We start from the raw sequence: 26285 nt of genomic DNA, 5'->3' as shown, positions 1-26285 counted from the left end.
CTTCGGGAAGGAAGCATTGGTCGCTGTCACGTCACAGCCAGCGTGTTGGGAAAGACATTGCTACACTACCTTAATAAGAGTCACTAACGTGCCTGCCCTCACCGCTGGGAATTTCGGTGTAGCATGTGGCAGGCGCCAACACCTGCAACTTTACAGTGCCTGCCCTGGCCATTGACACCTCACGAGCCCACTTAGGTAAGCCCCAGCACCCTGGTAGAACCCGAACAACCATCGACCGGCCTTGAGGCCTGACTCTTCGAGTTGGCGCATTCCAAGGTTTGGCTCTCAAAAAAAAGTTGTGAAGCCTGTCCATAGGTGCTCTAATAAGCCGTGTATGTGGGACTCGATAAGAAGCATGTAGCGGTGTCCCCGTCACAGCCCAATATTGTAGGCAAATTCGCCATGACGGTGATGGAAAATACTTTCAAAGCATCTCGAAAAAAATCCACTCTTCCGGCCCTCTATATTCTCATTGTGCTGGGCCTTCGAAGGCTCTCCTGACAGCCCAACCGCCCTAAATTTCTGGTGCTTCCATCCGCAAGACACCGCAGAAAACTCCGGTGCCCGTTGACCGAGCTTGCATTGATCGTGTAAGAAAGCCTCATTTGACCTCTTACGATGATACAGCCCACATCGTGATCACAATGATAAGGTCCCGGATTCACATCAAAGATCCTGTCCATAAGTCCATAGAATTACATGAGTCGGAAAGAGGCAGCCGAGTGCTCCGCAGAATCGACTCCCGCCACCTACCTCAACACAGCAGGTCCGTAACAGTGCCACGGAGGGCAGAGTGATCGTGGGCCACCAGCACTCCGGCTCGCGATCGGTCACTCCTGACGACTGGCGGTGTGCCGAGACACGTGAGGAATGGCTCCTGTCCCGGTCCCGGTCGGGTGGGGACCTCTTTGAGACAGCGAACTTGGCACTGCCGGTGGGCCGGCGACAGCATGTCTCGCCCGCTTCTCGCCCGTTTGCTCACCGGACTACACATCGCTCCAACGCGGCAGCGCTTCCGATGCATTAGTCCTCACGTATCTTGTCTTGTCCGGCAAGGGAAAAGGCGCCAGTGCTGCAATGGCTTCTCAACAACAATCGATATGTCTTCTATGAAAAAAGTGAGGTGTGCGTAGTACTCGTAGACTGTAAAAAGTGCCACTCCAGCAAACCAGAAAAGCTTGTCAAACTCCCTCCCATCAGCTTCCGCAACCGCGAGATTCCTATCGAATGGCACCCACGTAACCCAAAACGCCAACGCCAGTAGACAGGTCTGAGAAAGAGGGGCAGGTAGCTGAGAAACATGTGAAAGAGGACCGCTTCGGAGTCGTATCCGTTGTTGGTAGTGAGCATGTTCGTGTATATCGAGTGTGTCGTACGGTATCCACTTCTCTGGGCAGCTGTGATGTTCGACCTGCTTATCCCATCGCGCCGCAATTCTCATGCAAAGCCTCTAGAAGCTGCATCCCGAACCAGGAATGCTATGCCATCGTTCTCGGCCATCCCCACAGGATCGCCTCACACCTGACTCCTTTACATGGCCATCTCTGCCTGCAGCTTGCGGAGCTCGGCCTCTTCGTCGTCCTCTTCGACAGCTTGCGCCTTGCCTTTGACTGAATTATCACGTCAGTACATCACTCTTATCATGATCTCAGAACGTGGGATCTCCATACTTGGTCCGTTCGCGGCGGCAGGCATCTGGTGAACGCGGTCTGACACAGGCACAGTGCCAGTGCCCACCATTTGCTCGTCCAAAGCCTCCTGCTGCATTTGATCCAGCTCATCCTCCAGGTCCTCGTCGATAATGTTATCGGTCTGGCCCGTTGTGATAGCGTTGACAATTTCCTCGCTAAGCGCATTTTGTTCGCGGAGATCCTCCCTGTTCTCGTAGTTAGCATTTGTCTTTCGCACTGGCTTACAACCTCCGAAACGTACATTGTTTGGTCCACCTTGTCCACGGTGAGCTTGCCGTGAATACCCTTCATGGCCTGGCCAGCCTTCTCCATCGCCAACAGCGTCTCGCGGTTGATATTCGCCGACTCGATAGCGTTGATTTGGGACTCGAGTGTTGTGATTTGCGAAATAGTCTGTTCGAGGCTGTGTTCGTGGCCCTTCTTGCGACGCAAGGCAGCCTTTGCGGCTATCACGATATCCCGTCAGCATCTAGTCTCCCCGCAGTCTCGATTACTCAGATAAGTTACCGTTCTTGTTTGTGTTGACGTTCTTCCTCGCAATAGTATCTTGTTCGTCCATCAACGTTTGAAGATGCTTCTCTCTCTTTTGCAGCATATCAAGCTGGACCCTAAGGCCGAGGATTGCATCTTTGGCATCGTTCTTCTTCTTGGCGCCACCACCACCGCCAAACCAGCCCCAGACGCCAGACATGATCAGACGTGTTGAAGTTTCGGGTTTGCTAGTATTAATCGAGTAAATCGAATGGATTCCGGTCGTTTATGAGGTTGTGCGCAGGCAGCGATGGTTCGAAGGCAGCCGTATTCCGGGGTTGCGTGGCACTCGACCGAAGTTTGATGGCGGGGTACCGAAACGGGAAACAAGCGGGCACTCGTCGTCGTCAACGAGCTGCAAATTTAGCGAAGGCGTACTGATAGGCGGAGTTGCCAGTAATTTCTATATCACGCGACGAACACCCGCGGCTCGCTCAAGTCAAGTTGTCGCCAAGTTGATAGTTGGAAGGCTGATAGATAGAGTCACGTAGGTAGTCGGTAGGTAGGTATGATGCAAGCTCCCGACTGGCTCAGCGACGCCGTTTAGTGGGCAAGCGATGACGGCGGTTGTGCCCAGCAACACCGCTGCCGCCTGATTTAGCCGCGGTTCAGCCGATCATGTGAGACGCCCGCGTGACAGGCCACCTTGGTGGTGACTTCCAAGGTTGATCCAGATAAGACATATCTTATCACCGATAAGTACCTTACCTTAGAGTGCACGCGGCCCAGTGACCAAGGTTGCAGGCGCCAGCAGCTGTCACCATTCACCGTTCCCTTCCGCCTCAGTGAGTAACTCGTACCTACCTTTATATCGTATAGGAAGGTAGCCGGGGAAACTACAAAGTTGACTTCACGCACAACGTCCTTCAGACATACACTACCCGGCAGCCTCAGATGATCGTTGTCTAAATCACTTCATTCACCACCTGACTGGAACTTACCTTCGACTTGGCCAAGCAGTGATGCATATTGTTCGAGGCCTGAGCAACTAACAATCACCTAAGCCATGTCTAGAGGCCCGCTGCCTTCTCAACTTTGTCTCTTGTCAGACTTGCCGGCTCGACCACACGGCGATAAGGTCAGATTTCTCGGGTGGTAAGTTTTTATATTTTTCGCCCACTTCTGACTTTGATCGATGATTCGCTCTCGTCCTATGTCAAAAGTCGTCTGTTGGTAACCATACTAATTGCCATCAGTGTAACTGCGTACTCGACGCAATCAGCTGTGCTCACGCTAGAGCATAGGTTCCCCAAAGGATCCGATATCAGTGTATTGGTTGACATTCAACTCTTACTCAGTACCATGACTTCAAACCAGACACGCATCGGCGAGTGGGTAAATGTGGTTGGCTATCTCACGCCCGCTCCCCCGGGAACGCGGGCCAAAGGGACGACCCGTGAACCACGTATAGCCGCCGTCCAAGCAATCATGCTCTGGTCCGCTGGCCCTCTCAACCTTCAGCGATACGAAGCTTCCTTCGCAACAATTTGAAGTAGAGTCTAGATGAATCCATGCCACCCGTTGGGGAAGACGAGGCACACCATCTACTACCATAAGCTGCCGCCTAACCTGAGAGGAAGCGGACATTGGCCTCGGTAACAATGTAGGCAGACGTGTCATGCTCACTACCGCACCCAGGCTCCCGTGTCTCGTCCAATTCGTCACGCATGCCACGAACCAACAGGTATGGATAAGAGATCTTACATTGGGACTGAAGATGGGCTTTTCTTTTAGCATTCGCAACCGAGCACGGTCCGAGCATCATGTCAGCCACGCCATCCTGTCAAAGGTTTCCATTGAACAAACATTCTCGGCCCGCATGAATGTGCTACTAGCCCACAGCGACGACTTGGTCCAAAATAAATGCACCTTGTCTATTCTGGAAGGCAAACACACGCCAATTAGGTATCTGGATGAGGAAACGCGTGCTCATGGCATTCGCTGGCGCTGCACTCTGATGCGCGCCTCTTGCAACAATTCCGCATACACATACCAAAAAGGAGCAGCGCGTAAAGGACCTCGGAGATTTTGCTGTTACCATTGGACCCCCCAAAAACATGCCAGATGGCAGACTACTGCTGGGTGATTTCGGGACACATACTCTTCTCGTCCCAATCAAACAAAAATCTGGTTATAATACTGCTTCGTTTCGCCTGACGCCCATCCAGTCAAAAGAACGAGTGTTCGGTCGGGTCCACCGTTTGCTGCGGCCACCAGGCCACACAACTCGACCCCCCTCATAAGAGACGCGACCTTTTGCGCATGCCTCGAATCATCGAATCCCACAAATTCCTTCCGTATGCATGAAAGGGCTAACCCGACCGCCTGCAACGCCTTAATATTCAAATGCCTAGATCCAAAGACCTGGCCCAATGCGAGATCTCATTCACCACAGTCGACTCCACCGATCCACCCGACTTCACTCCCGCCGCCTGTCGTCGTAACGTCGATGTCGCTCGTGGCTTCGGTGTGCGTCATGTCTCCTTTTTGACGAGTCGTTTGACCCTCGGGATATCACCACCGGCTGATGCAACGGTCTTTTGAGGGGCTTGTCTGCTTCTTGGGCTCTAATGGCCGCCTGGCGCTCCCATATTTCTTTGGACTTCCTACAGATATCGTCGATCTGCTCCTATATGCAGAGACGATGATCAGCAAATTCTGCACCGCTGAAGAACAAAAGATGGGGGAAAGGACCAAGCGGCAAGCTCACATCTGTCAAGCAAGGGCCTGGAGTGGTGATGAGGAATCCATCTTCTCCCTGTAGATGCTGTGAGAGGCGTCTCAGTCATCGTGAATGAGATATTCACACCTCATTTGTGTACGGCCTGACCGTTGCATCTGGCCCGAGATAATAGGGAAGCTCTTGAGTGATGATCTTCTTGTGAATATCCAACCGGGGAATCCAGTATCTGTTCATCTCTGTTGACGAAGGCATGGCAGATGTTTGGGCATGGAAAATATGAGCTGTCTGCCTGAGCGCATTGGGCGAGCAAGATGGCGCAAGTCATCGTGAAATATTGGCGATCAGGAGGAAGAACAAGGTATTTATCTTCGCCAACAATGCGATGATTCGGGGTGCCAATCCTCGTGCGCTGCAACGGAGTCGATATTACGAGTTCCCCAGGCATGTTATTGCACCAAGCAAGACAAAAGGAGCACTTTGTCTTGCCTTTTCGGCACAGCTCTTGTCGGTATCCTCACCGCTCCGGCTTCTCAGTCGTCAGAACCTGCCTCTACAAGGCCTGCATGCAAGGACAGACGCCACATACGGCCTTTGCAATGTCGGTTCTCACCAGGGTGGGAACCCATCCATCTGGGTGTGTTCCACCTTACAGGTTGGGGGTGGTGAGCCTGCAGGAGATAGGCAAAGTGAGGCGGACGGCGGCAACCCCATGACGGTTCGCCTCACACGCCCGCAACAATCCCGCCACCTGCAACCACGAATCACCGTCGGAAGTCGCTATATGCGTCGGAACGACCTTAATCGAGTCTTTCGATTCTCTCTCTACTGCACGCCCTTTTTCGAATGGAGTTTCTGTTGGCTATCATTCGCCAGTCACTTCTCGACTATGAATCAATTCGCTGCGAGATCCAGTGACGGGACTAGGCTGCAGTTTCTGCAGGTCCATCTCATCGCCATCTTCGTTTCCGGACATGCTGGAATGGGACCTACCCTCGTGGCTTCCTGGCAAATTCAGCTTCCTCCATGGATGAACCCTGGTGGGTAAGGTAAGGCGTCGGTGAATTCTGGCAGCTAAGCGGTGCAGATCATGTCGATCGCCGCTCGCGACTTCGAGGCGAGCATGCGGGGATGGCGAGCGTCTGCCAGTCATTGCTGACCAGGGTTTCTTATATATCTAGGATCTCGAGTTCTTCAACGATCCAGATGAACCCTGGACCCTTCCCTTTTCTGTTGGTCCCGGATTTTTGGAACACAAGGCTGCTGCGATCGTCGCCGTCAACACCAGATTCGTCGGCGCTGAAACTGCCGGTGAACAGTAATCATAGACAAGTCATCATTTCGACAATACAGCCTTCAAGTTGCTGTAAAGTGGTGTGCACGATGATTTTCCAATCGAATCACACAGCTTCCGACCGTACCGATCGTAACACTATCCAGCATTATCGGTATCAAAAATGCGTCAACGGGGAACTAGAGAGCCCTTCCAGTACTTGACAGCCGAATACGAGGCTTTCCGGCCGGGCATGGCATAAGCCCGAAGATCGTTATAAGTCGTCTCCCTGCCCAGGATGGTCGATCTCTGAATCCTACGAAGAGGGGTTGGCCATCAGCCGTAGTGCCAGACGACTCTCCAGATCAACATGCCCGAGCCTGGCGACAAGGCGAGGAGCTGGTGTTGGCTCTTCTCGATCATACGATAATGCGGGCAGCATAGCATTGCACACCGAACAATGCGACGTCGTGCCAAGGACATGCTGGGAGATCCACTCTGCAGTACCCAAATAGGTTGATGCGGCCCTTTTCGACATATTTCCAAGGCGTTCTTCAAGTTGAGGCTCGTCGCGCAGACAGGACAATTGGATGTGCTCGCCAAACAGGCACTAGGGTCCGGAGGCATCGAGGCTGCAGATGACTGTCAGTCAAGGTTGAGCAGTGCTCTGAAGCATTTCTGACTGCTCATAGTATCTATGCAGCTTTGGTTAGACAGTGTTACACATGACCTGAGAGCTTGAGCTCGATGAGCCTTACTTTTGCTCGCGCGACGTCAAGATTAACCCAATGTCCGTGGGTTGGTTGAGCCGCAGGGTCCAACTTACAAGGGCTTGTCCGTCTTCGATTGTTGGTCTGTGTGATCTTTCAGTGCAAGCAAAGTGGTGCACCTCATTGAAACAACTAGTTTGCGGGATGCAATGGTACCAATCCTTATCGGTTCCTCGATCTTTTGACGACGTCCCATTTTTCCACATACATGCAAAAACACATCTCGTTTCCGAACTCTAGGAATGTCTGGACATGGAGGAAAAACGTTCCGGCGCAACCTGCGACCTCGTTGGTATCTGGAGGCTGAGGTGCTAACCAGAGCTTCTGCGCTTCTGGGAGTGCTATATTCAATCACGACGTTTAGATTTAAGGAAGTAACACTGTCGCTGGTTGTCAGTCGCCGTGTAAAATTGCTGTAGAATAAAGTCGCAAGAACCTTAAACGTAGCACACATCTTGATATTCATCCCCCGGCATAAGCCGAACTCAAGGATTGCAGGCAGAAACCGCATTGCGATACTGATACCAAACAAATTACCCAATCGAAGCTACCACTGACAGGGCATTCCGCAACGTAGGGTTTCTTGTTAGCTCAGTCGCAATTTGACCAGCTCTTACATGGCTTTTAGACGTATTTGATCTCCTCGTGGGCAAAGGCTTGATCAGTAATTTCGTCACTCCTGAACCAGCAGCACGCAAGTCAGTGCAATCGAAGAACTCGGTTCTCCAGGTCTAAGTCCAGCCGTCTTACGCGGCGGTAGGCTGAAGCGGTGCCGGTCACATCCGGTCACCGGGCCGGTGCCGCGACTCCACCCAACGCCATTGTCCAATCGGGCCGGACTGCGATCCGGACGGCGCGGTGGGCCGTGTCCTCGCCTTCACTTTCCGACTGACATGATGACATCGCGCGCCCTTGCGAGGTGGAGGCTACTTGCGTGTCGATAGCTTCATGCCCATAGCAGAAGACTGGTCAGTAAACGTTATTGTTCCAAAGTGCAGATAGAGCCGGTCTGTGGAATCCGGTGAAAGGTGGTAAATATAAAACGAGAGTTGCACTTTGGGGTTCAGCAGTCTATCGATTAAGCAACGCCGATCAGATTTGACCCCGCACAAGTACGCCCAAAAGATTGAATCCTATCAACAATAACAATAATACCGAAATCCATTCCACCATGACCAGCCTCAAAGACTTCCGCGTCCTAACCTTTGACGTCTATGGCACATTAATCGACTGGGAAACAGGCGCCCTAACAGCTCTTCAACCCCTCCTAGACGCGAACAACCGCACCGACTTCACCCGCAAGCACCTCCTGGACACCTACCACGAATGCGAAGCCGCGCAACAGGCCCAAACCCCAGACCTCCCCTACGCCCAGCTCCTCACCACGATCCACTCCCATATCGCTGCCAAGCTCGGCCTCGCATCCCCGCCGCCGTCCGCCGAAGCCTCAAAGGCCTTTGGCGACTCCGTCGGCTCCTGGCCCGCGTTCCCGGACACGGTCGACGCCCTCCGCCGGCTGAGCAAGTACTACAAGCTCGTCGTCCTCTCCAACGTCGACCGGGACTCGTTTGCGCTCAGCAACGCGGGGCCGCTGGCGGGCGTGCCGTTTGATCTTGTTGTCACGGCGCAGGATGTCGGTTCGTATAAGCCCGACCAGCGCAACTTTACGTATATGCTGCGCGAGGTGAAGGAGAGGTTTGGGGTTGAGAAGGAGCAGGTGCTGCAGACGGCGCAGAGTCAGTTCCATGATCACCATCCGGCCAAGGAGGCCGGTATCAAGTCGTCTTGGATTGTGAGGCCTGGGGCGGTGATGGGGAATAGGGATCGCGAGGTGTTTGATTGGAAGTTTGATACGTTGGGGGAGATGGCTGATGCGCTTGAGAAGGAATTGGCTTGAAGCTGGATCTATGTATACACTATTCAATGCCATGTTCAAGTGCCATCCTACGCGAGGTGGACTATCTACTACTTGGGTTTTGACATCTTGAAGCGTTGCGCCACTATGAAGTTGCAACAACGTACGCAGGAGTAATGGGCTCCATGAGCTCAATACCTTATCTTACTCCTCAATCTAGCCACAGTCTCTTGATCATCTCATTAGAAGCTATCAAAGTTTGTTGTGGAAGACATATACAGTGTCTCAACTGCTGCAACAATCATACTTTTCTTGTGCGAATCACTCAAAAACGATACGAGAAACTTGCACGCCAGAGAGCAAAACAGGATCAAGATAAGATGCGAAAGAGACATGTAGAACAAAGGCTAGCCCAATAAATCAGAAGTTAGGAAAATGCTTATACTCATCATCTGGAGGTAATTCATTTCAGGTTCCAGAGCCGAAAGCCGGTCCGGCCGAGACCGGCCCCGCCAAGCCATCGGGTCCACTAGCCTATCTCCCACCGAAGCGGGGGGAACACGGGGGAATCCCAGGAGGGACTAAGAGAAACACCTCCTGGCTAGCAAAACATATCAATGGGATTGCTTCACGCTCAATTGAAGCCTCTGATATAGTCAGGATAAATCACAATTCAACCTGTAATTTTCCAATAAGTCATAACACTCATAGTCATGACGTCGGACCTGCTTGCCGGCTTCCCGGCAAACGCACCACCCAAACCCAAGACCAAACTTCGATTCGCAGATGTAAGTTCACGAGCCCCAAAGCCCCCATCACGAAACTACATGCGATTATTATCTGCCTACATCATGACTTCAAGTTAAATCTCACACACCAACACTAGGTCGCAGTGACAGCAACAGCAAAAGATTTCGCCGGCTTCTACAGGGGAAAACAATACCACCAACCAGACTTTGACGCCGTCCTCGACCGCGCCTCGGCCGCAGGCGTCGACAAGGTGATGCTCACGGGCATGTCCCTCAGCGACGCAGCCAAGAATCTCTCCATTGCCGGATCGCGGCCAGCGGGGACGTGTCTCGTGGCGATTGGCATCCATCCGTATCACGCCGCGGAGCCCGATGCTGAAGAAGATGGCGGCGAGGAAGGTCATTTCAAAAAATTGGCAGAGGTCGTCCGCGAAACGTTGAGTCCCGCATCCGAAGGCAATCCATCGCCGTTGGCTGCGTTTGGTGAGTTGGGGCTTGACTATGACCGCCTGAACCACGCGTCCAAGGAGGCGCAGATTCGTACTTTTAAGCGGCAGTTGGACCTTTTCGTCGAGGAAAAACTGGATTTGCCCCTGTTTCTCCATTGTCGCGCTGCGTACGATGACTTCGTTGAGATCATCAAGCCATACCTCCCTAACCTCCCCCGCCGCGGGCTGGTACACTCCTTTGTGGGCGCCTCGGCTCAGATGAGAACCCTGGTGGAGCTCGGCTTCGACGTCAGTGTCAACGGCTTCAGCTTCCAGGACAGGGAAAGCTTAGAGATGGTGCGTGATATTCCGTTGGAGCGCTTACAAATCGAGACGGATGCACCGTGGGGTGAGATACCGGCGGGCTCGGAGGTGGCGAAGAGGTATCTTGGTAACGCGTCGGCTTTGCCGCAGAGCAAGAAGAAGGACAAGTTCGAGTTGGGTCTCATGGTGAAGGGGAGAAATGAGAGTTGTACCATGGACAGGGTGGCTTTTGTCGTGGCGGGGCTCAAGGGGTTGAGTGTGGATGAAGTTGCTGATGCGGCCTGGAGAAACAGTGTCAAGATGTTTGGATTTGGCGAAAGCTAACACAAGATGAAGCGAAAGAAGGATCGAGCCTTTATTGACCACAATATGGTGCGTGATACCAGTCTTACGGAGCTATCTCGATCGTGAAGGGGGTTCTCCCGTGCATACTCATCAGATCAGAGTGTCTTTTCTACCATGCTAATCCCCTCCTTCTCGAGCAACTTGCGGATAGGGTCACAGATCTCTGAAGTGTAGGGTGCCAACACCCCCGGCATATTCAAAGCAGGTTCCCCGTCCAGTAATAGCTGGGTAGCAATACCGCAGGTAACACCTACGGTCCTGGCCATGGCTGAATGCCCACCAGGTTCTCCGAAGAGCTCCAGTGTCGATGTGATGGTCTCCTATTCACGCGGGTCACTGTCAGATTTTGACTCAATTAGAGGGGAGGGGGGAGGGGGGGGGGAGGGGAGTTGCGGCGTGCATGCTTACTCTACTACCATCTTTCCACTCAACAATGAACTTGTGCTGGAGCATGACCAGATCTCTCTCATCGGGCTGATAGCTCATGAGCCTTTCGAGCTCCGCACACAGTGTGTCTAGGAGATTGCCGCGGAGGGTTGCCGGCTTGTCGGAAAAGAGCCCGATCCATCGCAGGCCGTCAATGATTCTGTTCCTCTCAGTGATGTCCGGAAATTCGCAAATCTCATCAATGCGGGTGGTAAGTGTCCTTTTTGATACATCAGTATTTCAGCCCGAACTAGTAGCATGTATGCTTGAATGACTTACTCTTCATCAGTCCCGGCAGCACCAACAGCCCGTCCGAAAACCTCCCGCAACATCAAACCATCAGTATCCTTCTCCAGCCATGTCAGTGGCTGCGTGTCCAGCAGTTCGAGCTTCGTCAACGCCGCCACAAAAGCCGGGTTTCCTTCATACCGCAGCGACCCGCGCACAACCGTCTCCGCTTCAGGAATTCTGTAAAACTCCCGAAAAGGGACGGAGTTCCGATTCGGATATGCGAGGAACGAGTACCCGTCCATCACGTGGTATGGTTTGGCCTGCTTCATGAGATCTTCGCGGGAAACATCAACGATCTGACCATTCTGGAGGTAGGATGCCGGGTTGAGCTGCGCAAGGAGCGAGCCTCGCGGCGACCAGGAGAATTTGAAGCGCAGAGGGTTATTGGAGCACTCTGGATCTGGGAGGCCGCCGGCGTACGAATGGAATTCCTTGATCTGCCGTTTGCATTGTTAGTCTGGTGATAAAGGGTAGTGCGTGAGCATGTAGTCGGGTTGGTTGTACTTTTCCTCCCTTGCTATGAACTTCTTCAATGATACGAATAGCGTAGAGGTGGTCGATTCCTAGGGGTTCATGCATGAGCTTAATGATCTTTGGTGTTGTGAGGAATCATGTCCTACCAGGATCGAGGCCAACTTCATTCAAAACCGTGATTCCGGCAGCCTTCACTTCAGATTCCAATTCTCTCATCGCCGGAGACACGTAGCTCGTGGTCACGACGTGAGTTTTGCCACGTATGCCAGCTTCGACGACATTCTGGTGATGAATGAATGGGACAAGTGAAATTACCAGGTCATGAGATGCCACATGGCTATCGAGCTTTGGAGATGCCACATCCAGAGAAATAGCGCTGGCTCGAGGGTGATTTGAAGCCAAACTTTCGGCTGTCGAAAGGGTTCGGCAAGCTGTTACAAAAGTGTTAGTGACCTCTGTTAGTGATTTCGAATGGAAGCGGAATGGAATACCTATTGTCAACTTGTTCTTCTCATTACGAAGCAGATATTCGACACATGGCTTGGCCACCAAGCCGCTTCCTACGATAAGAATCTTTTTTTCGGACATTCTATGAGCGCGATTCCCAGTTCGTAAAGAAACAAAAGTAGTTGTTATATCAGGTGTTGTCTTTGAAGCTGTTGTTTTGAGAGGATGAGAAGGAGATGAGCTATTCACATTACCGTTCTTATAAGCTTGGCCCCTCGGTCACCTTGATATGTAGCCGTCCTCGCTCTTCACTCAAACTACCATCTTAGACTTGAGTCATCCGGCGAGGGACTTCGATAAGCCTCCTTGTCATAAGAAGCTCAAAAATTGCGACATTCTTGTCTTGAAATGCGTAATTCGAGTGTTTTGCATATGGATTTGTCGGCTTCCAGCAGATTGATTGCGCAGCCAGTCTCATCGGCCGATCGGCCGACCGGGTTGCCTACAGTTAGGTTATACGATGCCGCTATCACACTTCGCGTCGCAAACTTCAGAAATCGCCGAGTGGAAACAGAGCGACTCGGTCGCAGCGAAGGACCTTAAAGTTGAGAATCGGACTCCTTACTGAGTCAATTCGAACTTGGGGCAGCGCCAGTAGCTGACTGATTAGACAACGAAAGCGAGCGAATTAACCCATCTCAGATCTTCAGCATCCCGAACTCCTGTCTAAGGGAGTTTCAATCTGATATCACATTCTACTAATCATTGAGGAAGTAAATTGAACATTTGCCATAAATGGAAGCGTTCGTCTACATCTTGTTATATCTAAATTATTCAGACGTCTTTCGCGATGCGCCATGATCAACGAAGCAAAAGCAAAATCCAGTTCATAACTACTGAGTTCCTCAGCAACTCGCAATGTCGAGCGCGCTGGGTATACCATGCCCAAGGTCATATGGCGAGTCCGACTGTACGACTTCTGGTATTCGCGTAAATCCTATCCAAGCTCAACTGGTGGCGGTGACCGAGAAACGTTCCCGTCTCCGGGTGCCTCTTGCACAGGAGGAGAATGGTATTTGGCGTCCGCAGCGATCTTTGGTGAAACTTGGATTTCTCCCTGACTATTCCCTTGATCACCAAGATCCCTATTCCCCCGATATCTCCTCCTCGCCAGTAGAATTCCTGCACAAACGGATAAGCCTACTCCCAGAATGGCCCCAATAACGATACCAGCTATGGCACCTGCGCCGAGACCTTCAGTACCGGACCCGGGTGTCGAAGTAACACTTGCCGCCGTTGCTGAAGAGCTCTCCGATGAAGTTGTGGTTGCCGAATCACTAGTTGGCGAAGGAGTGAGGAGTGTGGAAGTTGAAGTGGACCCGGATTCACTCCCATCAGGTAGTGTGATGAAGAATCTTGAAGATTGAGCCGAAGTGCTCGTCGAGCCATCAACAAAAAGCCCAAGGAAATAGTACGTGTCGCTGGGCGGGTCGGTCTTCGAAAAGGCATAAAAGTCTACTGTCCAAGTGAAGGACTTGGACGAGATGCTCTCTAACGATATAGCATAGTTAGTCTTCAATGCCCAAAGCCAAGCGATACCAATCCGCACAGAACTAACTTCCTAACGTGATTGATCGGGTGTTCTTGTTTGTCCAGAGAAGCAAGTTAAGCTTGTCAGCATCTGTCGTCCAGTTGAAGACGACATTCTGGCCTGATTCGAACGTGGGGCCTTCAAGACCGGCCGGTTTCACGGGGTATGTGAACTTTGTGTTGGTATCATCGGCGGCGAAAGCATTCCGTGCCAAGCTAAGCACGAAAAGGAACGAAAAGATGTTCATTTTGCCGGTGTCCAGGATCCTCGAGCACAATGCCGAAACTCGAGGTAAGGGAGTGGGACGGTAATGAGCGCTGGAGCCTGGTACTTATGGATTTGGGTCGCTCCTTATGCGCTCTTCCTTGATCTTCGACATCAGGCTGTGACAGAGTATTACATTTTGGGGGGGGGGGGGAAGGCGCACTATCAGGAAGACGTGCAGTCCCCCCTCCTTCTTTGGGTTTTGCAGTGCCTTGCTGCGGTCCAGATCAGCATCAAGTAGGGACATGCTTTGCATGTGCGACTTGAAACCTGATTTAATTCAGCGCCCGGCTTTGATACAACCTCGCTTCACCAACGGGCCACCGCAGTTGGCGGCACACAAGACATGGTCTTGGGTGGCTACACCATTTCAATTTGTCACTGTTCACTTTTATGGATGCTGTGTTGAAGTTTCACTGCAAATGAGACTGTCGTGCCAGTCATACCCATCGAGGAAGGATGGAGATGGCCATGCCATGCCGACTGAGAGTTTGCAGTGGTTGTATTCGTCTCGATAGCCCTTCCCAAGTCAAAAAGTCGATCAGGCTGGCAGTTGGGCGTCTATCGGTTGCAATTACGTTCTTTTGTATGCAAGCGATCCTTTGGGTTCCAAGTGTGGTTGTGTGGCGGAGCCTGGAAAGGAGTCAAGGCAGGTTGATGAAAGTAGAACGGGAAAGGAAGTGGCGCATATTGTGTGCAACATTGAACGAGACTAGGGCATAGATCCTACGGGGAATGAGTAGATAAGCGCGAATACGGGGGCAAGTAAGAAAGTACTCTAGCAGCACCAATAGCCAAGCTTGAACGAATGAGATTGAAATGATATGCCAGCCTGGCGATAAAAAAGACCTTGCGCCGGAGGTTTCTATGATGCCAATGATAAGCCAGAAAGCAGCATGTACAGTTGTCGAAAGGTGCCTTCAGAGAAATATAAGCAGATCTACCCCACTGCCTTATTTCCAAGAGAATGAAGCTGGCATAATCTTTTCATGGGATCGAAAATTCTGCGTGTCACACAAAGTTATCTGCGTACGCTAAAACTAGAGGGTCTCTGAGTTGCCATAAATCAGATATCTTCTCAGTCGATACCGGTCTGAGTGTCCCTCATGGCATGCTTTGACTTCTTGAACTGGGCATTTTGCGAAGAGCTGATACATATTGATAATTGTGCTCGCGCTTCAATACTCTTTACCCGAACGTCTGCTGACATAGTCCCACTATACAGTATAACAGAGCTTGAAGCTGCAGTCAGCCCCTTCAGCCCGGCAATGGTCTACTTGTGAGTGCTACGCAGACCGCGCGGGCTTGCGAAAAGTGCAGCGATGAGAGCGATTCCGGCAAACGTAGTAGAGGCGGCGAAGGCATACTGGATGCCCTCATAGTAGACATGGCGAGCGGGTAAGCGCACCTCTGCAGGGAGGGTCTTGAGGGCTGTCACGGAATGCCGAATCTCGTCGATGAGCTGAGTTGAGAAGGGTTTTCGTCAGTAACGGGGTCATTTCCACTCATAAAGGTCATACTAGTAGGGACAGGAAGGAAACATACTCTCGACTTATCGGGGATGTCGCCGAGGACTTCGGGTAGTCGCACACTGAGCGTTGTCTGCACGATGGCAGAAGTTATCGCCACGCCCCATACTGTGCCCAGAGAGCGAACGAGATACACCGTCGAAGCTGAAACGGCGTGGTCTATGATAATTGAGATAGTGTCAGTTGGGTTTGGGTTGGGCTCATTCTACAATGGCCTGATAAACTCAAGAAAAAACTCACCGGCGTGGTCAAACGAGGCCAGCGTCGTGAAGAGAATCGCGGGGTAGATGATACCCTGACCCAAATTCGCTGGAAAGATGTAAACGAGATACTTCCACTGCGAGTCCTTGAATTGGAGGGCAGTGACGAGTGAATTGCCGAACAGCATCAGGAATGCGCCAGCTCGGACGAGCCAGATGAGCTTGCCCCAGCGAGACATGACAATGCCCGCAAATAGACCCCCGAGAGGCGTGGCAAGTGATGGGATCGCCAGTCTCGCGCCAGCTTTAGTCGCCGAGTCAAGCAACACTACCTGGAAGAAGAGCGGAAGCATGAAAAGGTACTATAGTCACAGTCATATTAGCAATCATAAAGCCAACGTTTCGAGCAGTGGATGGCTAGTCCATGTGAGGTCTACGTACCGCATACGCCGCGAGTCCCGCGCAAACATTGGAAATCTGCGTAAAAATGGGCAACTTTCCCCGGAGCATCCTCAGTGGAATGACGGGAATGGCCTTTGTCCGCGCCTCGACGAGCACAAACAACGCCAATAAAAGCACACTACCCACGAGCGTGCCGATGACGATGGGACTACCCCACGGAAGCTCGTTGCCGCCCAAGCTCAGGCCGACGAGCTGCACGGAGATTGCTACAACCAGAAGCAGTGCTCCAGAAACGTCCACCCTCGACCATATGGCCCTCCAGTCGTTGGTGTCAATATCGAACCCGCCCTCGGGGTTCTTGATCACCAGGGCCCCTAGAGTAAGTGCCATGATGGAGACGGGCACCTGCAGCAAGAAGCACCAGCGCCAGCCGATGTGGTCGGCAATGGAGCCACCAAACGAAGCACCAGCCACGGCGCCGAAGCCGAACATGCCGTTCTGGAGGGCCTGGTACATGCCTCTCTTGCGGAAGGGAATCATGTCCGAGTTGACAATCGTGGCTATTTTCTCGATATCAGTCCCCCTTCGACGCAGCATTTTTTTGGGGCAGATTTGAGAGCAAATGGACTGGTAAACTCACCCATCGTCATAAGACCACCGCCTCCAAACCCTGTCAGAGCGCGCATGCAGTTGAGAAGCACCACGTCGCCCGCCAGCCCGCAACCAAGACAGCCAACCCCGAACGTGATACTACTAACAAAGAAACACACCCTCCGCCCGAAAATGTCAGAAAACCGCCCGTACAGCGGCTGGAACGCGGTGCTGGTGACGAGGTACGACGTCGTCAGCCAGCTCGCCGTGTTCGCGGCGTCAAACTCGGAGCTGATGACGGCGTACGTCGCCGCCGTAATGGTCCCATCAAACCCGTAGAGGAAGACGTTGGCCATAATAGCCAGCTCGATCCAGAGAAACCCTCGTGGCGGCTTCCATGACTCGCCGGCCTCGATGGCGGCGGCTGGGTCGCGGAGGAGCGGTTGGTCTTCGCGAGGCGTGGCTACGGTGGCGGTGGTGGTTTCTGAGTCTGGGTCGGAGTAGTACGGGGGCGGCGGTGATGCCCGGTTCGGAGGGTTGGCTCGTGCTCTGCCGACTTCATCGTCTGAGAAGCGGGGCCGGGAGCGCGGGCTGCTCATGGTGTGCCGGTTGGTTGACTTGAATGGAACTCTGTTAGGAAAGTTTGTTGGAAACGCTGCTTTACTTGATTTGGAGAGTAGCCGGGATTGGATGGAATGCTTCCAGGAGTATGGAACAATGTGATTGACTGTGGGGGGGATCGGTCGCTGGCAGGATCGGGAAATCTCAAGCAAAGAGCAATGAGAGAAAGTTCAGAAAGCAGCAAACCCGCCGTGACCTTTCTTGCAACCCCTAGTGTACTTCAATTGCTAAGTCCAGTCTGCAGTGCCAGGGTATGTTGGGATGACGGCAAGCGTGAATTCGCCATGGAGAAATTTCTGCAGTTTCATGACTCCCCGCCGATGGAGAACCGGCGTGCAAGGTCCGGATAATGTCCGTCGCGCGCATCCTGTCAGTGGGGGGCTACCGGGTGCCGGGTCGGGTCGACCAACGTCAACGAGATTCCTACCCTGGAGTCGGTAGTGGATGAATGTGTTGCACCATTGACACGCAAAGCACGCAATCATGTATGGAGCTTGACATTCTTCATGGGCTCTTGGTTCCATTTACATGCCTGATGCCATTCAACGGTACTAAGAAAAACCCGACTGTCTCCACTGACGAAGAACCGTAGCCGGCCCCGAACGATCAGAGACGTCCATCAGGGCAACATCTCTGACTGGCCTCTCGGAGGTTTCTAAGCTACCTACCTAGGTAAGAGCTACAGCCACCTATAGAGACATTGATCCAAAAGCTGTCTTTGGCCCTAACGGACTGCCTTGGTAAGTCATCACGGCTATCAGGCCAAATGAAATAGGCAGGCCTCACATGGCTTGTCAAATGATTCATACCAAACACAGCATCTGGCAAAAGTCTCCTCACCTCAAGGACTGTGCATGAAACTTCGTGACACTTACCAACAGACGGCACTGGGAACCCAAACAGTTCACCACCCCTGGACGATAGCAGCCTCTTGGAGCAGTCGTAACCCTAAACCCAAGAAAGAACCACGGAAAGAGGCACATGGTCTATCACAGCCTTCCGAAGAGGCCCTTTGCCCCCAGAGAAAGTTGGTCCTCTCACCATGAGATTCCATACTCCGGGGCCAACACGTAGGGAAGTGAAGAAGTTGCGTTTGTTGACAGAGCCAGAGAAAGCGCAGTACTGCAACAGCTCGAGTCTTCGTCATGAAGTACGAACCATGCAGTATACAACGTTAGCTTACAATCAGGGCCCGAGGAACTTCTCTCGTACCACCGCGGGAAGATACTTCTCGAATAAATATCCACGCAGAGCCATTTTGCCACATCAAAGCCAGACCCGTGCTGGTTCTGACCACAACAGCTGAGACTTTTTCAGCGGAATATCCGTTCATGAAGTTAATGAATTCCCCAGGTTTTCTCGCCGCGGATAAACATCCTCAAAACCTACCCACGAAGTCCGCGTGGTTGAGATGCTCGTTCCATCAGCCCCACCGAGGCTTAACATATGCCTCACATTAGGTAGACATGTTGGAAAGCGACCCAAGCTAGGGAGTTTATTAATTTATTTTTTCTTCGAAAGAAAAGCTAGGCTCTTGAAAGTATGATTTCAGACACCAGCTGACTAGACAACTCAAGGCCGATGGCTTCTAGACGGAACTTTCGGATTTGATGAAAATTGCCATGGTATTGAAAGCTGGCTCAGCGTTTAGTCCTGAGAGCCTCAGAGCCAGAAAAAGTGGAACGTGCGCCAGACTGTCGGAAATCTCGCTTACATAACACTGACCCACGTCACCTGACAAATAAAATCGCAGCCGCCGCAGAATTTTTCAAGATAGCTTCCCTCTCGTCCAACACCAAGAAAACCAACATATGCCGACACCTCTGGAGGATCAGACGCGCGAGCAGAGGAATTATCCAACGAACCAACAAGAAAGTTCTAGTCTGGCTACTTGTGGCTTTAAAGGTTGAAAACAATCTGTAGGCGCCGTCTGATCCTCTAGCACCACTGAAGGTATGTAATTTTTTTTTCTTCATGCACACTGTTCCCCATCGTCTTAAAGATGATTTGGATTAATCTCCATTTGTATTTGATATCTTATTAAATGATTTTTATTCACACTGAAAATTCTGAAACGACATTACTTGTTACCTTTTTGTTTGCTCAGTTCTGGACGTATACAGTCGGCTAACAAGACGGTCAGGTTTGCCTGCAATCTACATTTCCAGTTGAGGCCCTGAGTGTTGGATTGGCTGGATTTTTTGATACCATGGTTATAGTTGATTATCATGCCAATACATCTTTTTCATCAAATCGATTCTGTTCCACGCGTGGTGACCTAGTTCGATGCTCGTAGCAAAAGGCTCCATCAACCTTGAATACGTGAATCGTGCTTGGCAGAGTTCCAGTCAACTGCTGCCCGGGACGTCGGTGATCCCCGGGAGGCGCGGCGATGCAGGCCGTGGAGCCCCATCTCTGATGGAATGCCTCCGGGCCAATGGTGAACCTGCTACGACGACAAGCCGCGACAGAACGCGGGCAGGCGGGCACTCGCGCGGCTCTGCGCCTCCAGCAAGCTCCATCCTCCGGGCCTTGGGAGGCTTGGGAGGCCTCGGGATCTCTGGAAACTCCGTACTTCATAGGGACAAAGACGGCGAGCGAGCAGTTCGTTGCCGCACGCGTGGGCGGTGCAGATGAGCCACTGAGAGGAGGGGGGTTTTCCTGCAGGTCATGGTCAAGTGCCGGTTTAGCCTGGTTGGAAGGGACCAATGTCGATGAGGTTTCCCGATGGCACACTGGCCTTGGAAGAACACTCTTAATGCAGCAAATTAAGGAAGCATTCCCTGGAAGCAGATCCGGGGGAAACTAATCGGTTTCCCTTCCAGAGTCCCAGTAGTGTTCGCAGAGTCAAAGAAAGTTGGAACTTGGCAGTGGGCGCCATGTCGTGGCAGATAAGCAGGGCCCATCCCAACACGCCGATTTCTTTCTCCCGCGAAACAATTAATCAAATGATGACAGAGTTGGCGATGGAGTTTTGGGCTCTCTGGTGACTTGTAAGGTAGCGACTAGGAAGTGTCTTGGGCAACCTCGTCTCCATCGACCACGAGGCCAGACCAGGGCCAATGTGGGGGCATTTCTCGCTGGGAGTGTTTCTTCGCGCTTCCCGAGAGATTCCAGCCTCCAGAATATGGCCTAGCAGCACATAGTGCAGGGGAACGATGGGATTGGGCGCAACTGTAATTGCCTACCTGTGCCATGACGACACCAGGCTGCGATGATGCGGGGCAGAAGCTTCCAGGGTTCAAATGGTGAGTGATGGACGCGATGCATCTTTGAAGTCTTGCGCCACGGACGCCGTCTGATCTGTCAAGAATGTCAAGAATGCTAGCTTGGCCTCTCCCGAGGGTTAAACAATACCTTAACACATAGCCTCCGCGTGGATGGTTGCGTGACGACTCGTTTGTCCGTTTCCGCGCCTGCTGCGCAAACCCGGCTCAAACCGCCTCAGGGGCTGCGCGCGCTTTCTCGCACCTCTTCACCTTCTCCTGAACTGTCCTCCTCTTGAAATGTGTCCGCGGGGTGGGTATCTTTGTCTTCTTGAAAGCTGACCAGCTGTCTCGGGTGACAAGGATGAGGGGCGGATGACAAGGCCGCCCGGGGATGTCACGGCCTGTCATTGTACTGAGCCACCCACCCTCCTAGCTTCGGATGGCGTGCCGCACCAAATCTGCCTGGTCACAAGGCTGCCTTGCGCCGTGATCCCTCGATTTCTTGGTACTCTTATGTTTTTGTTGAGGAGGAGCGATGTTCTCACTGATGTTGGAAGAACTTGTCGCTTCGTGTCTCGCTCGTAGTTAGTAGACTGGCGACTGACGAGTTCCTGATGCTTTTTTTTTTCTTTTTCGTGGGGTTGGCTTCCGGGTCGCAGTGGCCAGTGCAAATGACGTAAGAGCGTTGATAGACATCGCTAGCCCCTCGGCAAGCTTTCGATAGTAGGTAGGCCTGGAGCGAGCATATCGTAGTTCCGAGTCGCAGACTGTCGAGATGTATAGGTAAGGTAGGCTGCCTGGAAATGGATAGGTACTATCAAAAAATTAGAAAAAGGCACTTCATTGGGGTTAGATGTACCTTAGGTACTTACCTCCCATCCTTTGTGCCCTGGTCGAGTCCAAACGCTCTGGAGACTGGATGGATATACATAGTAGTAAGTAGCGTGGGCGGTCGAGGGTCAGAATGTGATGGTGACATGGGACACCCTTCGACAATCCGTGGCTCGCTGCACATTAGTACTGCAATAGCAGTTCCTTTCCGTCCGCTGACCTTGGCCGGGCCGCCCAGAGTCTTCGCAAGTCGTGGCCTGGGCGGCGGGCACTGACAAGACCGGGCCCAGAAACGAGGTCTGGCTGATCCCGTCCCATCCCTCAATGTTTGGCGCCCTGGTCGGGATGGAAGGGAAAGCCTCAGGGGGATGCCTCAGAATGATCATCGAGGTCCGAAGAAGCGGGCTGCCATGGTATAGTAGAAGAGAGGTACTCCGTAGACTAGGATGTGTAGGAAGGTAAGGTAAGATCGGGAGGCATGGACATTATTACCTGCCCACCTGTCGCCCTGCCCTGATTTTGCTGTTTCTGCTTTGGCAACAGCGCTGTGTGATCCTGCCCGCTACGCAGCATTGCACTTTCCCATCTCAGCCCAACACAAACTGGACGGCCCACGGGTGACGGACAGGTCGACGGGCTGCCCCTCCATCTCTTCGCTTCCACGGTCCCTTACCGTCCCTCCACCTCCCCTCCATTCTTTCCCCCCTCTCTCCCGTCTTCTCTCGCTCCGAACGCTCTCTCCACTCTCTTACCTTTCTCTGTCCTTCTCCCAGGCACTTCCCTCTCACATCACCCACCCTTATTACGTTGGCTGGGCTGGAATCGACTGGATATTCGTCTATTGGTGTGTTCAATAGACAGATTCCCATCCTCTCACCCAACCAAAGGCGATCACAGTCCCACCAGCCTCCTAAATAAAACTAATCTACCACGTACACCCGTAAACCGAACTAGTCACTACCTGACTACACATGCACACCATTTAATCCGTGGGCTCCCCTCCGTCATCATCGCACATCCTTTGTTCAACCCCCCGCCTGCCAATCTACACCATCCAGCCGAACCGTTGTCGCCCGTTTTGACATTTCTCTGCCGCTTCCCGAAAACAGCGTTGCCCTTCGACGCCCCCATCGCATTTAGCGATGGCTGGAGTTTATAGAGAAACCACTCGGGTTTACCGGGACCCGACTGAGTACTCATCCGATGAAGACCGATACAAGACCTCCACAGTTCGCCGTTACAAAGTAGCGCCAAACCGAGTCGAGAGGGTCGAGCGCACTGAGCGTGTCGAAGTCGAAGAAGACGACCGCCGGTCACGATACTCGGGCTACCCGCTGCGTACCTCCGGCGAGTATGGCTATGCCCCCGACCGCCCGCGCTCCGCCTTTGACTCCCGGAGTCAGGTTGTTGAGCGCACGGTAACCGAGCGTGAGCGCGAAGTTATTGACCCCTACAGAGGTGACACCCGCAGCGTCGTCTACGAAAAAGAGTACGAACGTGAACGTGAGCGCGCACCCCGCTTCGATGCCGGCCGCTTCGACGATGTTCGCAGCGTCGCCGATAATCGAAGTGTTATCGAAGTCGAGCGCGAGCGCGTTGACTGGGACCGCCGCTCTAACAAGTCTCATCGCCACCACCACCATCATCATTCACCCGAGACAGAAGTCAGAGTCGACAAGCGTGTCGAACGCCGTGAGGATGGAGACGTCACAGTCGAGAAGCGCGTTGAGGAATACCGGGACGATCATGGCGGGGCAGAGGTCGAGAGATACCGCAAGGAGACCGAGTTCTACTCTCCCGTCAGCCCCCCACCTATCCCCCAACCCGTCATCATTCGTCAGCAAGCCCCGGAGCCCCAGAAGATTATTGTTCAGGAAGCTGCACCGCCCGCGCCCATCATCGTACCCCGTCAGGAACCTGGCATCGTCGTCCTGAGAGAGCGCGAGTCCCCTCGCGAGGTTGTTCGTCGCGATCCCCGCGAAGATGAGTACTACTACCGCCGTGAGACAAAGGAGCTTGGCCCGTATCGCCGAGATGAGCGTGAGTACCACTACGACCGACGAGGCCGTGGTCGCGGCGAATACATCAGCGACGACGAGGATTACTACATGAAGCGGACTGTCATTCGCCGAAACCGAAGCTCCAGCTCAGACCATCATCACAAACGCCATCTTGCAGAGGGAGCCCTCGCTGGCGCCGGTATCGCTGCTCTCGCTGCGAGTCGAAGAGACAGCCGCGGTGAGCTTGGTGCCAACCGTGGAAGCAAAGTCCTTGCTGGTGCTGCTATCGGTGGCCTAGGCACTGAAATCATTCGACGGGCTCGTAGCGCGTATGAAGACACCTATCACGACGATCATCACTACGGGTCTCGCTCGAGATCTCGCAGTCGCAGCTCCCGCATCAAGACCGGTCTGGGAATTGCTGCCGCCGCGCTCGCTGTTGCAGGCGCCGCAAAGTATTACCAGAGTGGAAAGATCGAAAAGGAAGAAATGCATCGTGGTCGAAGCCGCGGCAGAGGCTACTCTGTTTCAAGCTACTCTGTATCTAGATCTCGTAGCCGCAGCCGCAAGAGCCGGAAGAGCCGCAGTCGCTCCGTGGCTAAGGCTGCCGCTGCGACGGCTGCCGCCGCGGGTTTGGTCCAGCACTTCCGCAACAAGTCCAAGTCCAAATCTAGGAGTAGGTCGCGGTCTAAGTCTCGCATCAGGACTGGAGCAGAGATTGCCGCCGCTGGTCTGGCAGGCGGAGTTGCTAGCAAGATCTATAAGAACCGCAAAGAGAAGAAGGACCGCGAGGTAGATCGAGAACTGGAAGAGCAGGACTACGAGGAGGAAGTCCGGCGGGAACGGCGTGAACGTCGTCGGTCGCGCAGCAGGTCCCAGGCCCGCTCTCTATATTCCGAGCCGCGCAGCGCTGATCCTGAGCTAGGCTTAGTTGAGTACGGAACAGAACCGCTGCCGACCGACCCGCCTTACCCGCCGGACGACGGGTATGAGTCTGCAGCGAACGAGAGGCGACGCCGTCGACACCGGCGTATGTCTGGCGATGATTACGACGGCCACGAGCCGGCGAAGAAGAGGAGCAAGAGCCGATTGAGAGACATGGCGGCGGCTGCAGTTGGAACGGGAGCCGCTGCGATTGGACTGAAGCAGTATCAAAAGAAGAAGGAGAAAGAGGAGGAGGAAAGACGAGAGGAGAGGCGAGAAGACAGACGGTCGAGGGAGAGAAGCGCCCGATCCCGCTCTAGAGACAGATCCGTCACACGCGAAAGGACTTACTCAAGAGAACGCGCCTACAGCAGGGAACGCAGCACAGACGACAGGATGAGGAACAGGGAAAGAGAGAGAGACCGCAGGAGTAAGGAGTCCAAAATCGAGCACACGCTAGTAACCCAGTTGAACTGACAACCATCACAGGATATGAAGAGGATGCTCGGGATGACGGGTACTACGACAACTACAGCCGTCCTCCCTCACCTCCACACGCCTCTGGCGGCTCATTCTACCCGCCACCACCAGCAGCTGCCGCGGGCTTCACCCAGCATCCCAACATTTCCACGGCCAACCTAAGAGATCAGTATCCGCCGTACCCGTCCTCGGACTCGGTGTACCCTCCGGGACCACCGCCAATGGGGCCATCTCCACCGATGGCCACAGGCGGGGCCGGCGGCTATCCTCCCCCTCCGCCTGCTGGTGGTCATCCACCTCCAGGCGGTGGCCCGCCGGGAACGAGATTTGGTCCTGACCATGTGAGTGAAGACATATCTCGTAGCTCCTCACCACAAGCTGTCCAGCCAGCCGGTCTGGGTCGTGAGGGTGGGTTGATCTAATCGTTGTTTCTTTTGTGATATTTCTTCGTTCGTGTCTACATCGGAAGCTGACCTTCAACGCAGATGGTTTAAAGTGGCGAGAGCGTGTCAAAAAGTTTCTCCCCGAGTCACTGTCTAGGTCTCGTTCCCAGTCCCAACCGCGATCTCGGTCTCGGTCCTTATCTCCTGCGTCTTCATCGGTGTCGAGCGCTTTATCCGCAAAGCGTCCTCATACGGCACAACATTCTTCCTCCAAGTCTGTTGCCTTTACTCTGTCACCCCAATCATCCCAAACCTTGCGGCTGCACCGCTCAGCCCATGAGCAGCAGGCCGAGGAAGAGGCTAGGAAAGAGGAAGAAGTACCGGCCCTCAGCGAAGAGCAACTGGCGACACTGCGGCCTGTCCTCAACCGTAGACGTTCCTCCTCGGATCCACCTAGTAGTAAATCGGTCTCCCGTCGCCGCAAGAGGGAAATCGAAACACCACCAGAATCGGAAGACGAGGTTGAGGTCCTGCCCGACCGCTTTGATACTCAGGGACGACCCGTTGGTGGTGGTGGCACTTCGGGGGCCATGCGATGGAGACAAGGGGCGTTCGAAAGCCGGCCACGAAACGGCAAAGGATTGCATTCAAGCGGGGCATGGGCTGTGGGTGGTACAGATGGCGATGTTGTGCAGAAGATTGCGAGCGACATTGAAGGCATGATCAGCGGGCAAAGCAGCTGGAAGAGTCTGCTGAAGGATGTGGTGGGAGCGGTTCAGGAAGTGCAACATGGCGGCGACTCGCGTAGGATAGAGAACAGTGACGACGATGATTATGACGACCGACGAAGGAGGCGGAGGAAGAGCAGATGACGATTTATGACCATTTCTTTGGATCTCTTATATGAATCTTGCGACGCCATGACTCGGCGCTTTTACATTCTACATTCTTAGGACCTAGACACGACATGATGTTA

At 53.2% G+C, this 26285-nt stretch overlaps 11 protein-coding genes across 11 annotated transcripts; 4 read left to right on the top strand and 7 right to left on the bottom strand.

Annotated features, from left to right (window-relative positions):
- Positions 1–1030: 1030 nt before the first annotated feature.
- CPAR01_15384 (uncharacterized protein) lies at positions 1031–1441 on the bottom strand (the record flags this gene model as incomplete). Its single annotated transcript, XM_060499633.1, has 1 exon — positions 1031–1441. The coding sequence occupies one exon, from the start codon at positions 1439–1441 to the stop codon at positions 1031–1033; it is 411 nt and encodes a 136-aa protein (XP_060341633.1).
- Positions 1442–1530: 89 nt separating this feature from the next.
- CPAR01_15383 (Snf7 family protein) lies at positions 1531–2382 on the bottom strand (the record flags this gene model as incomplete). Its single annotated transcript, XM_060499632.1, has 4 exons — positions 1531–1610; positions 1671–1876; positions 1933–2137; positions 2199–2382. The coding sequence occupies 4 exons, from the start codon at positions 2380–2382 to the stop codon at positions 1531–1533; spliced, it is 675 nt and encodes a 224-aa protein (XP_060341632.1).
- An 846-nt stretch (positions 2383–3228) lies between these two features.
- Positions 3229–3713, top strand: CPAR01_15382 (uncharacterized protein; the record flags this gene model as incomplete). Its single annotated transcript, XM_060499631.1, has 2 exons — positions 3229–3317; positions 3419–3713. 2 exons carry the CDS (start codon positions 3229–3231, stop codon positions 3711–3713), a joined length of 384 nt encoding a protein of 127 aa, XP_060341631.1.
- Positions 3714–4641: 928 nt separating this feature from the next.
- On the bottom strand, positions 4642–5157 carry CPAR01_15381 (uncharacterized protein; the record flags this gene model as incomplete). Its single annotated transcript, XM_060499630.1, has 3 exons — positions 4642–4851; positions 4933–4980; positions 5032–5157. 3 exons carry the CDS (start codon positions 5155–5157, stop codon positions 4642–4644), a joined length of 384 nt encoding a protein of 127 aa, XP_060341630.1.
- A 2959-nt stretch (positions 5158–8116) lies between these two features.
- Positions 8117–8842, top strand: CPAR01_15380 (haloacid dehalogenase; the record flags this gene model as incomplete). The annotated part of the gene is made up of 1 exon (XM_060499629.1): positions 8117–8842. One exon carries the CDS (start codon positions 8117–8119, stop codon positions 8840–8842), a length of 726 nt encoding a protein of 241 aa, XP_060341629.1.
- A 671-nt stretch (positions 8843–9513) lies between these two features.
- Positions 9514–10625, top strand: CPAR01_15379 (TatD family hydrolase; the record flags this gene model as incomplete). Its single annotated transcript, XM_060499628.1, has 2 exons — positions 9514–9588; positions 9687–10625. 2 exons carry the CDS (start codon positions 9514–9516, stop codon positions 10623–10625), a joined length of 1014 nt encoding a protein of 337 aa, XP_060341628.1.
- Positions 10626–10741: 116 nt separating this feature from the next.
- CPAR01_15378 (saccharopine dehydrogenase) lies at positions 10742–12425 on the bottom strand (the record flags this gene model as incomplete). Its single annotated transcript, XM_060499627.1, has 6 exons — positions 10742–10966; positions 11055–11292; positions 11352–11800; positions 11868–11926; positions 11984–12268; positions 12329–12425. The coding sequence occupies 6 exons, from the start codon at positions 12423–12425 to the stop codon at positions 10742–10744; spliced, it is 1353 nt and encodes a 450-aa protein (XP_060341627.1).
- An 856-nt stretch (positions 12426–13281) lies between these two features.
- CPAR01_15377 (uncharacterized protein) lies at positions 13282–14122 on the bottom strand (the record flags this gene model as incomplete). The annotated part of the gene is made up of 2 exons (XM_060499626.1): positions 13282–13835; positions 13903–14122. 2 exons carry the CDS (start codon positions 14120–14122, stop codon positions 13282–13284), a joined length of 774 nt encoding a protein of 257 aa, XP_060341626.1.
- A 1290-nt stretch (positions 14123–15412) lies between these two features.
- On the bottom strand, positions 15413–17460 carry CPAR01_15376 (major facilitator superfamily transporter; the record flags this gene model as incomplete). Its single annotated transcript, XM_060499625.1, has 5 exons — positions 15413–15601; positions 15685–15827; positions 15909–16230; positions 16310–16830; positions 16911–17460. 5 exons carry the CDS (start codon positions 17458–17460, stop codon positions 15413–15415), a joined length of 1725 nt encoding a protein of 574 aa, XP_060341625.1.
- A 2248-nt stretch (positions 17461–19708) lies between these two features.
- Positions 19709–21099, bottom strand: CPAR01_15375 (uncharacterized protein; the record flags this gene model as incomplete). The annotated part of the gene is made up of 3 exons (XM_060499624.1): positions 19709–20287; positions 20671–20785; positions 20954–21099. The coding sequence occupies 3 exons, from the start codon at positions 21097–21099 to the stop codon at positions 19709–19711; spliced, it is 840 nt and encodes a 279-aa protein (XP_060341624.1).
- A 1565-nt stretch (positions 21100–22664) lies between these two features.
- On the top strand, positions 22665–26181 carry CPAR01_15374 (uncharacterized protein; the record flags this gene model as incomplete). Its single annotated transcript, XM_060499623.1, has 3 exons — positions 22665–24876; positions 24936–25334; positions 25412–26181. The coding sequence occupies 3 exons, from the start codon at positions 22665–22667 to the stop codon at positions 26179–26181; spliced, it is 3381 nt and encodes a 1126-aa protein (XP_060341623.1).
- Between the last annotated feature and the right edge of the window lie 104 nt (positions 26182–26285).

Source organism: Colletotrichum paranaense, assembly GCF_030867605.1.
Source record: "Colletotrichum paranaense strain IMI 384185 chromosome Unknown Scaffold_19.1, whole genome shotgun sequence".
Lineage (NCBI taxonomy): Eukaryota > Fungi > Ascomycota > Sordariomycetes > Glomerellales > Glomerellaceae > Colletotrichum > Colletotrichum paranaense.
This window is presented reverse-complemented; position numbering and strand designations above follow the sequence as displayed.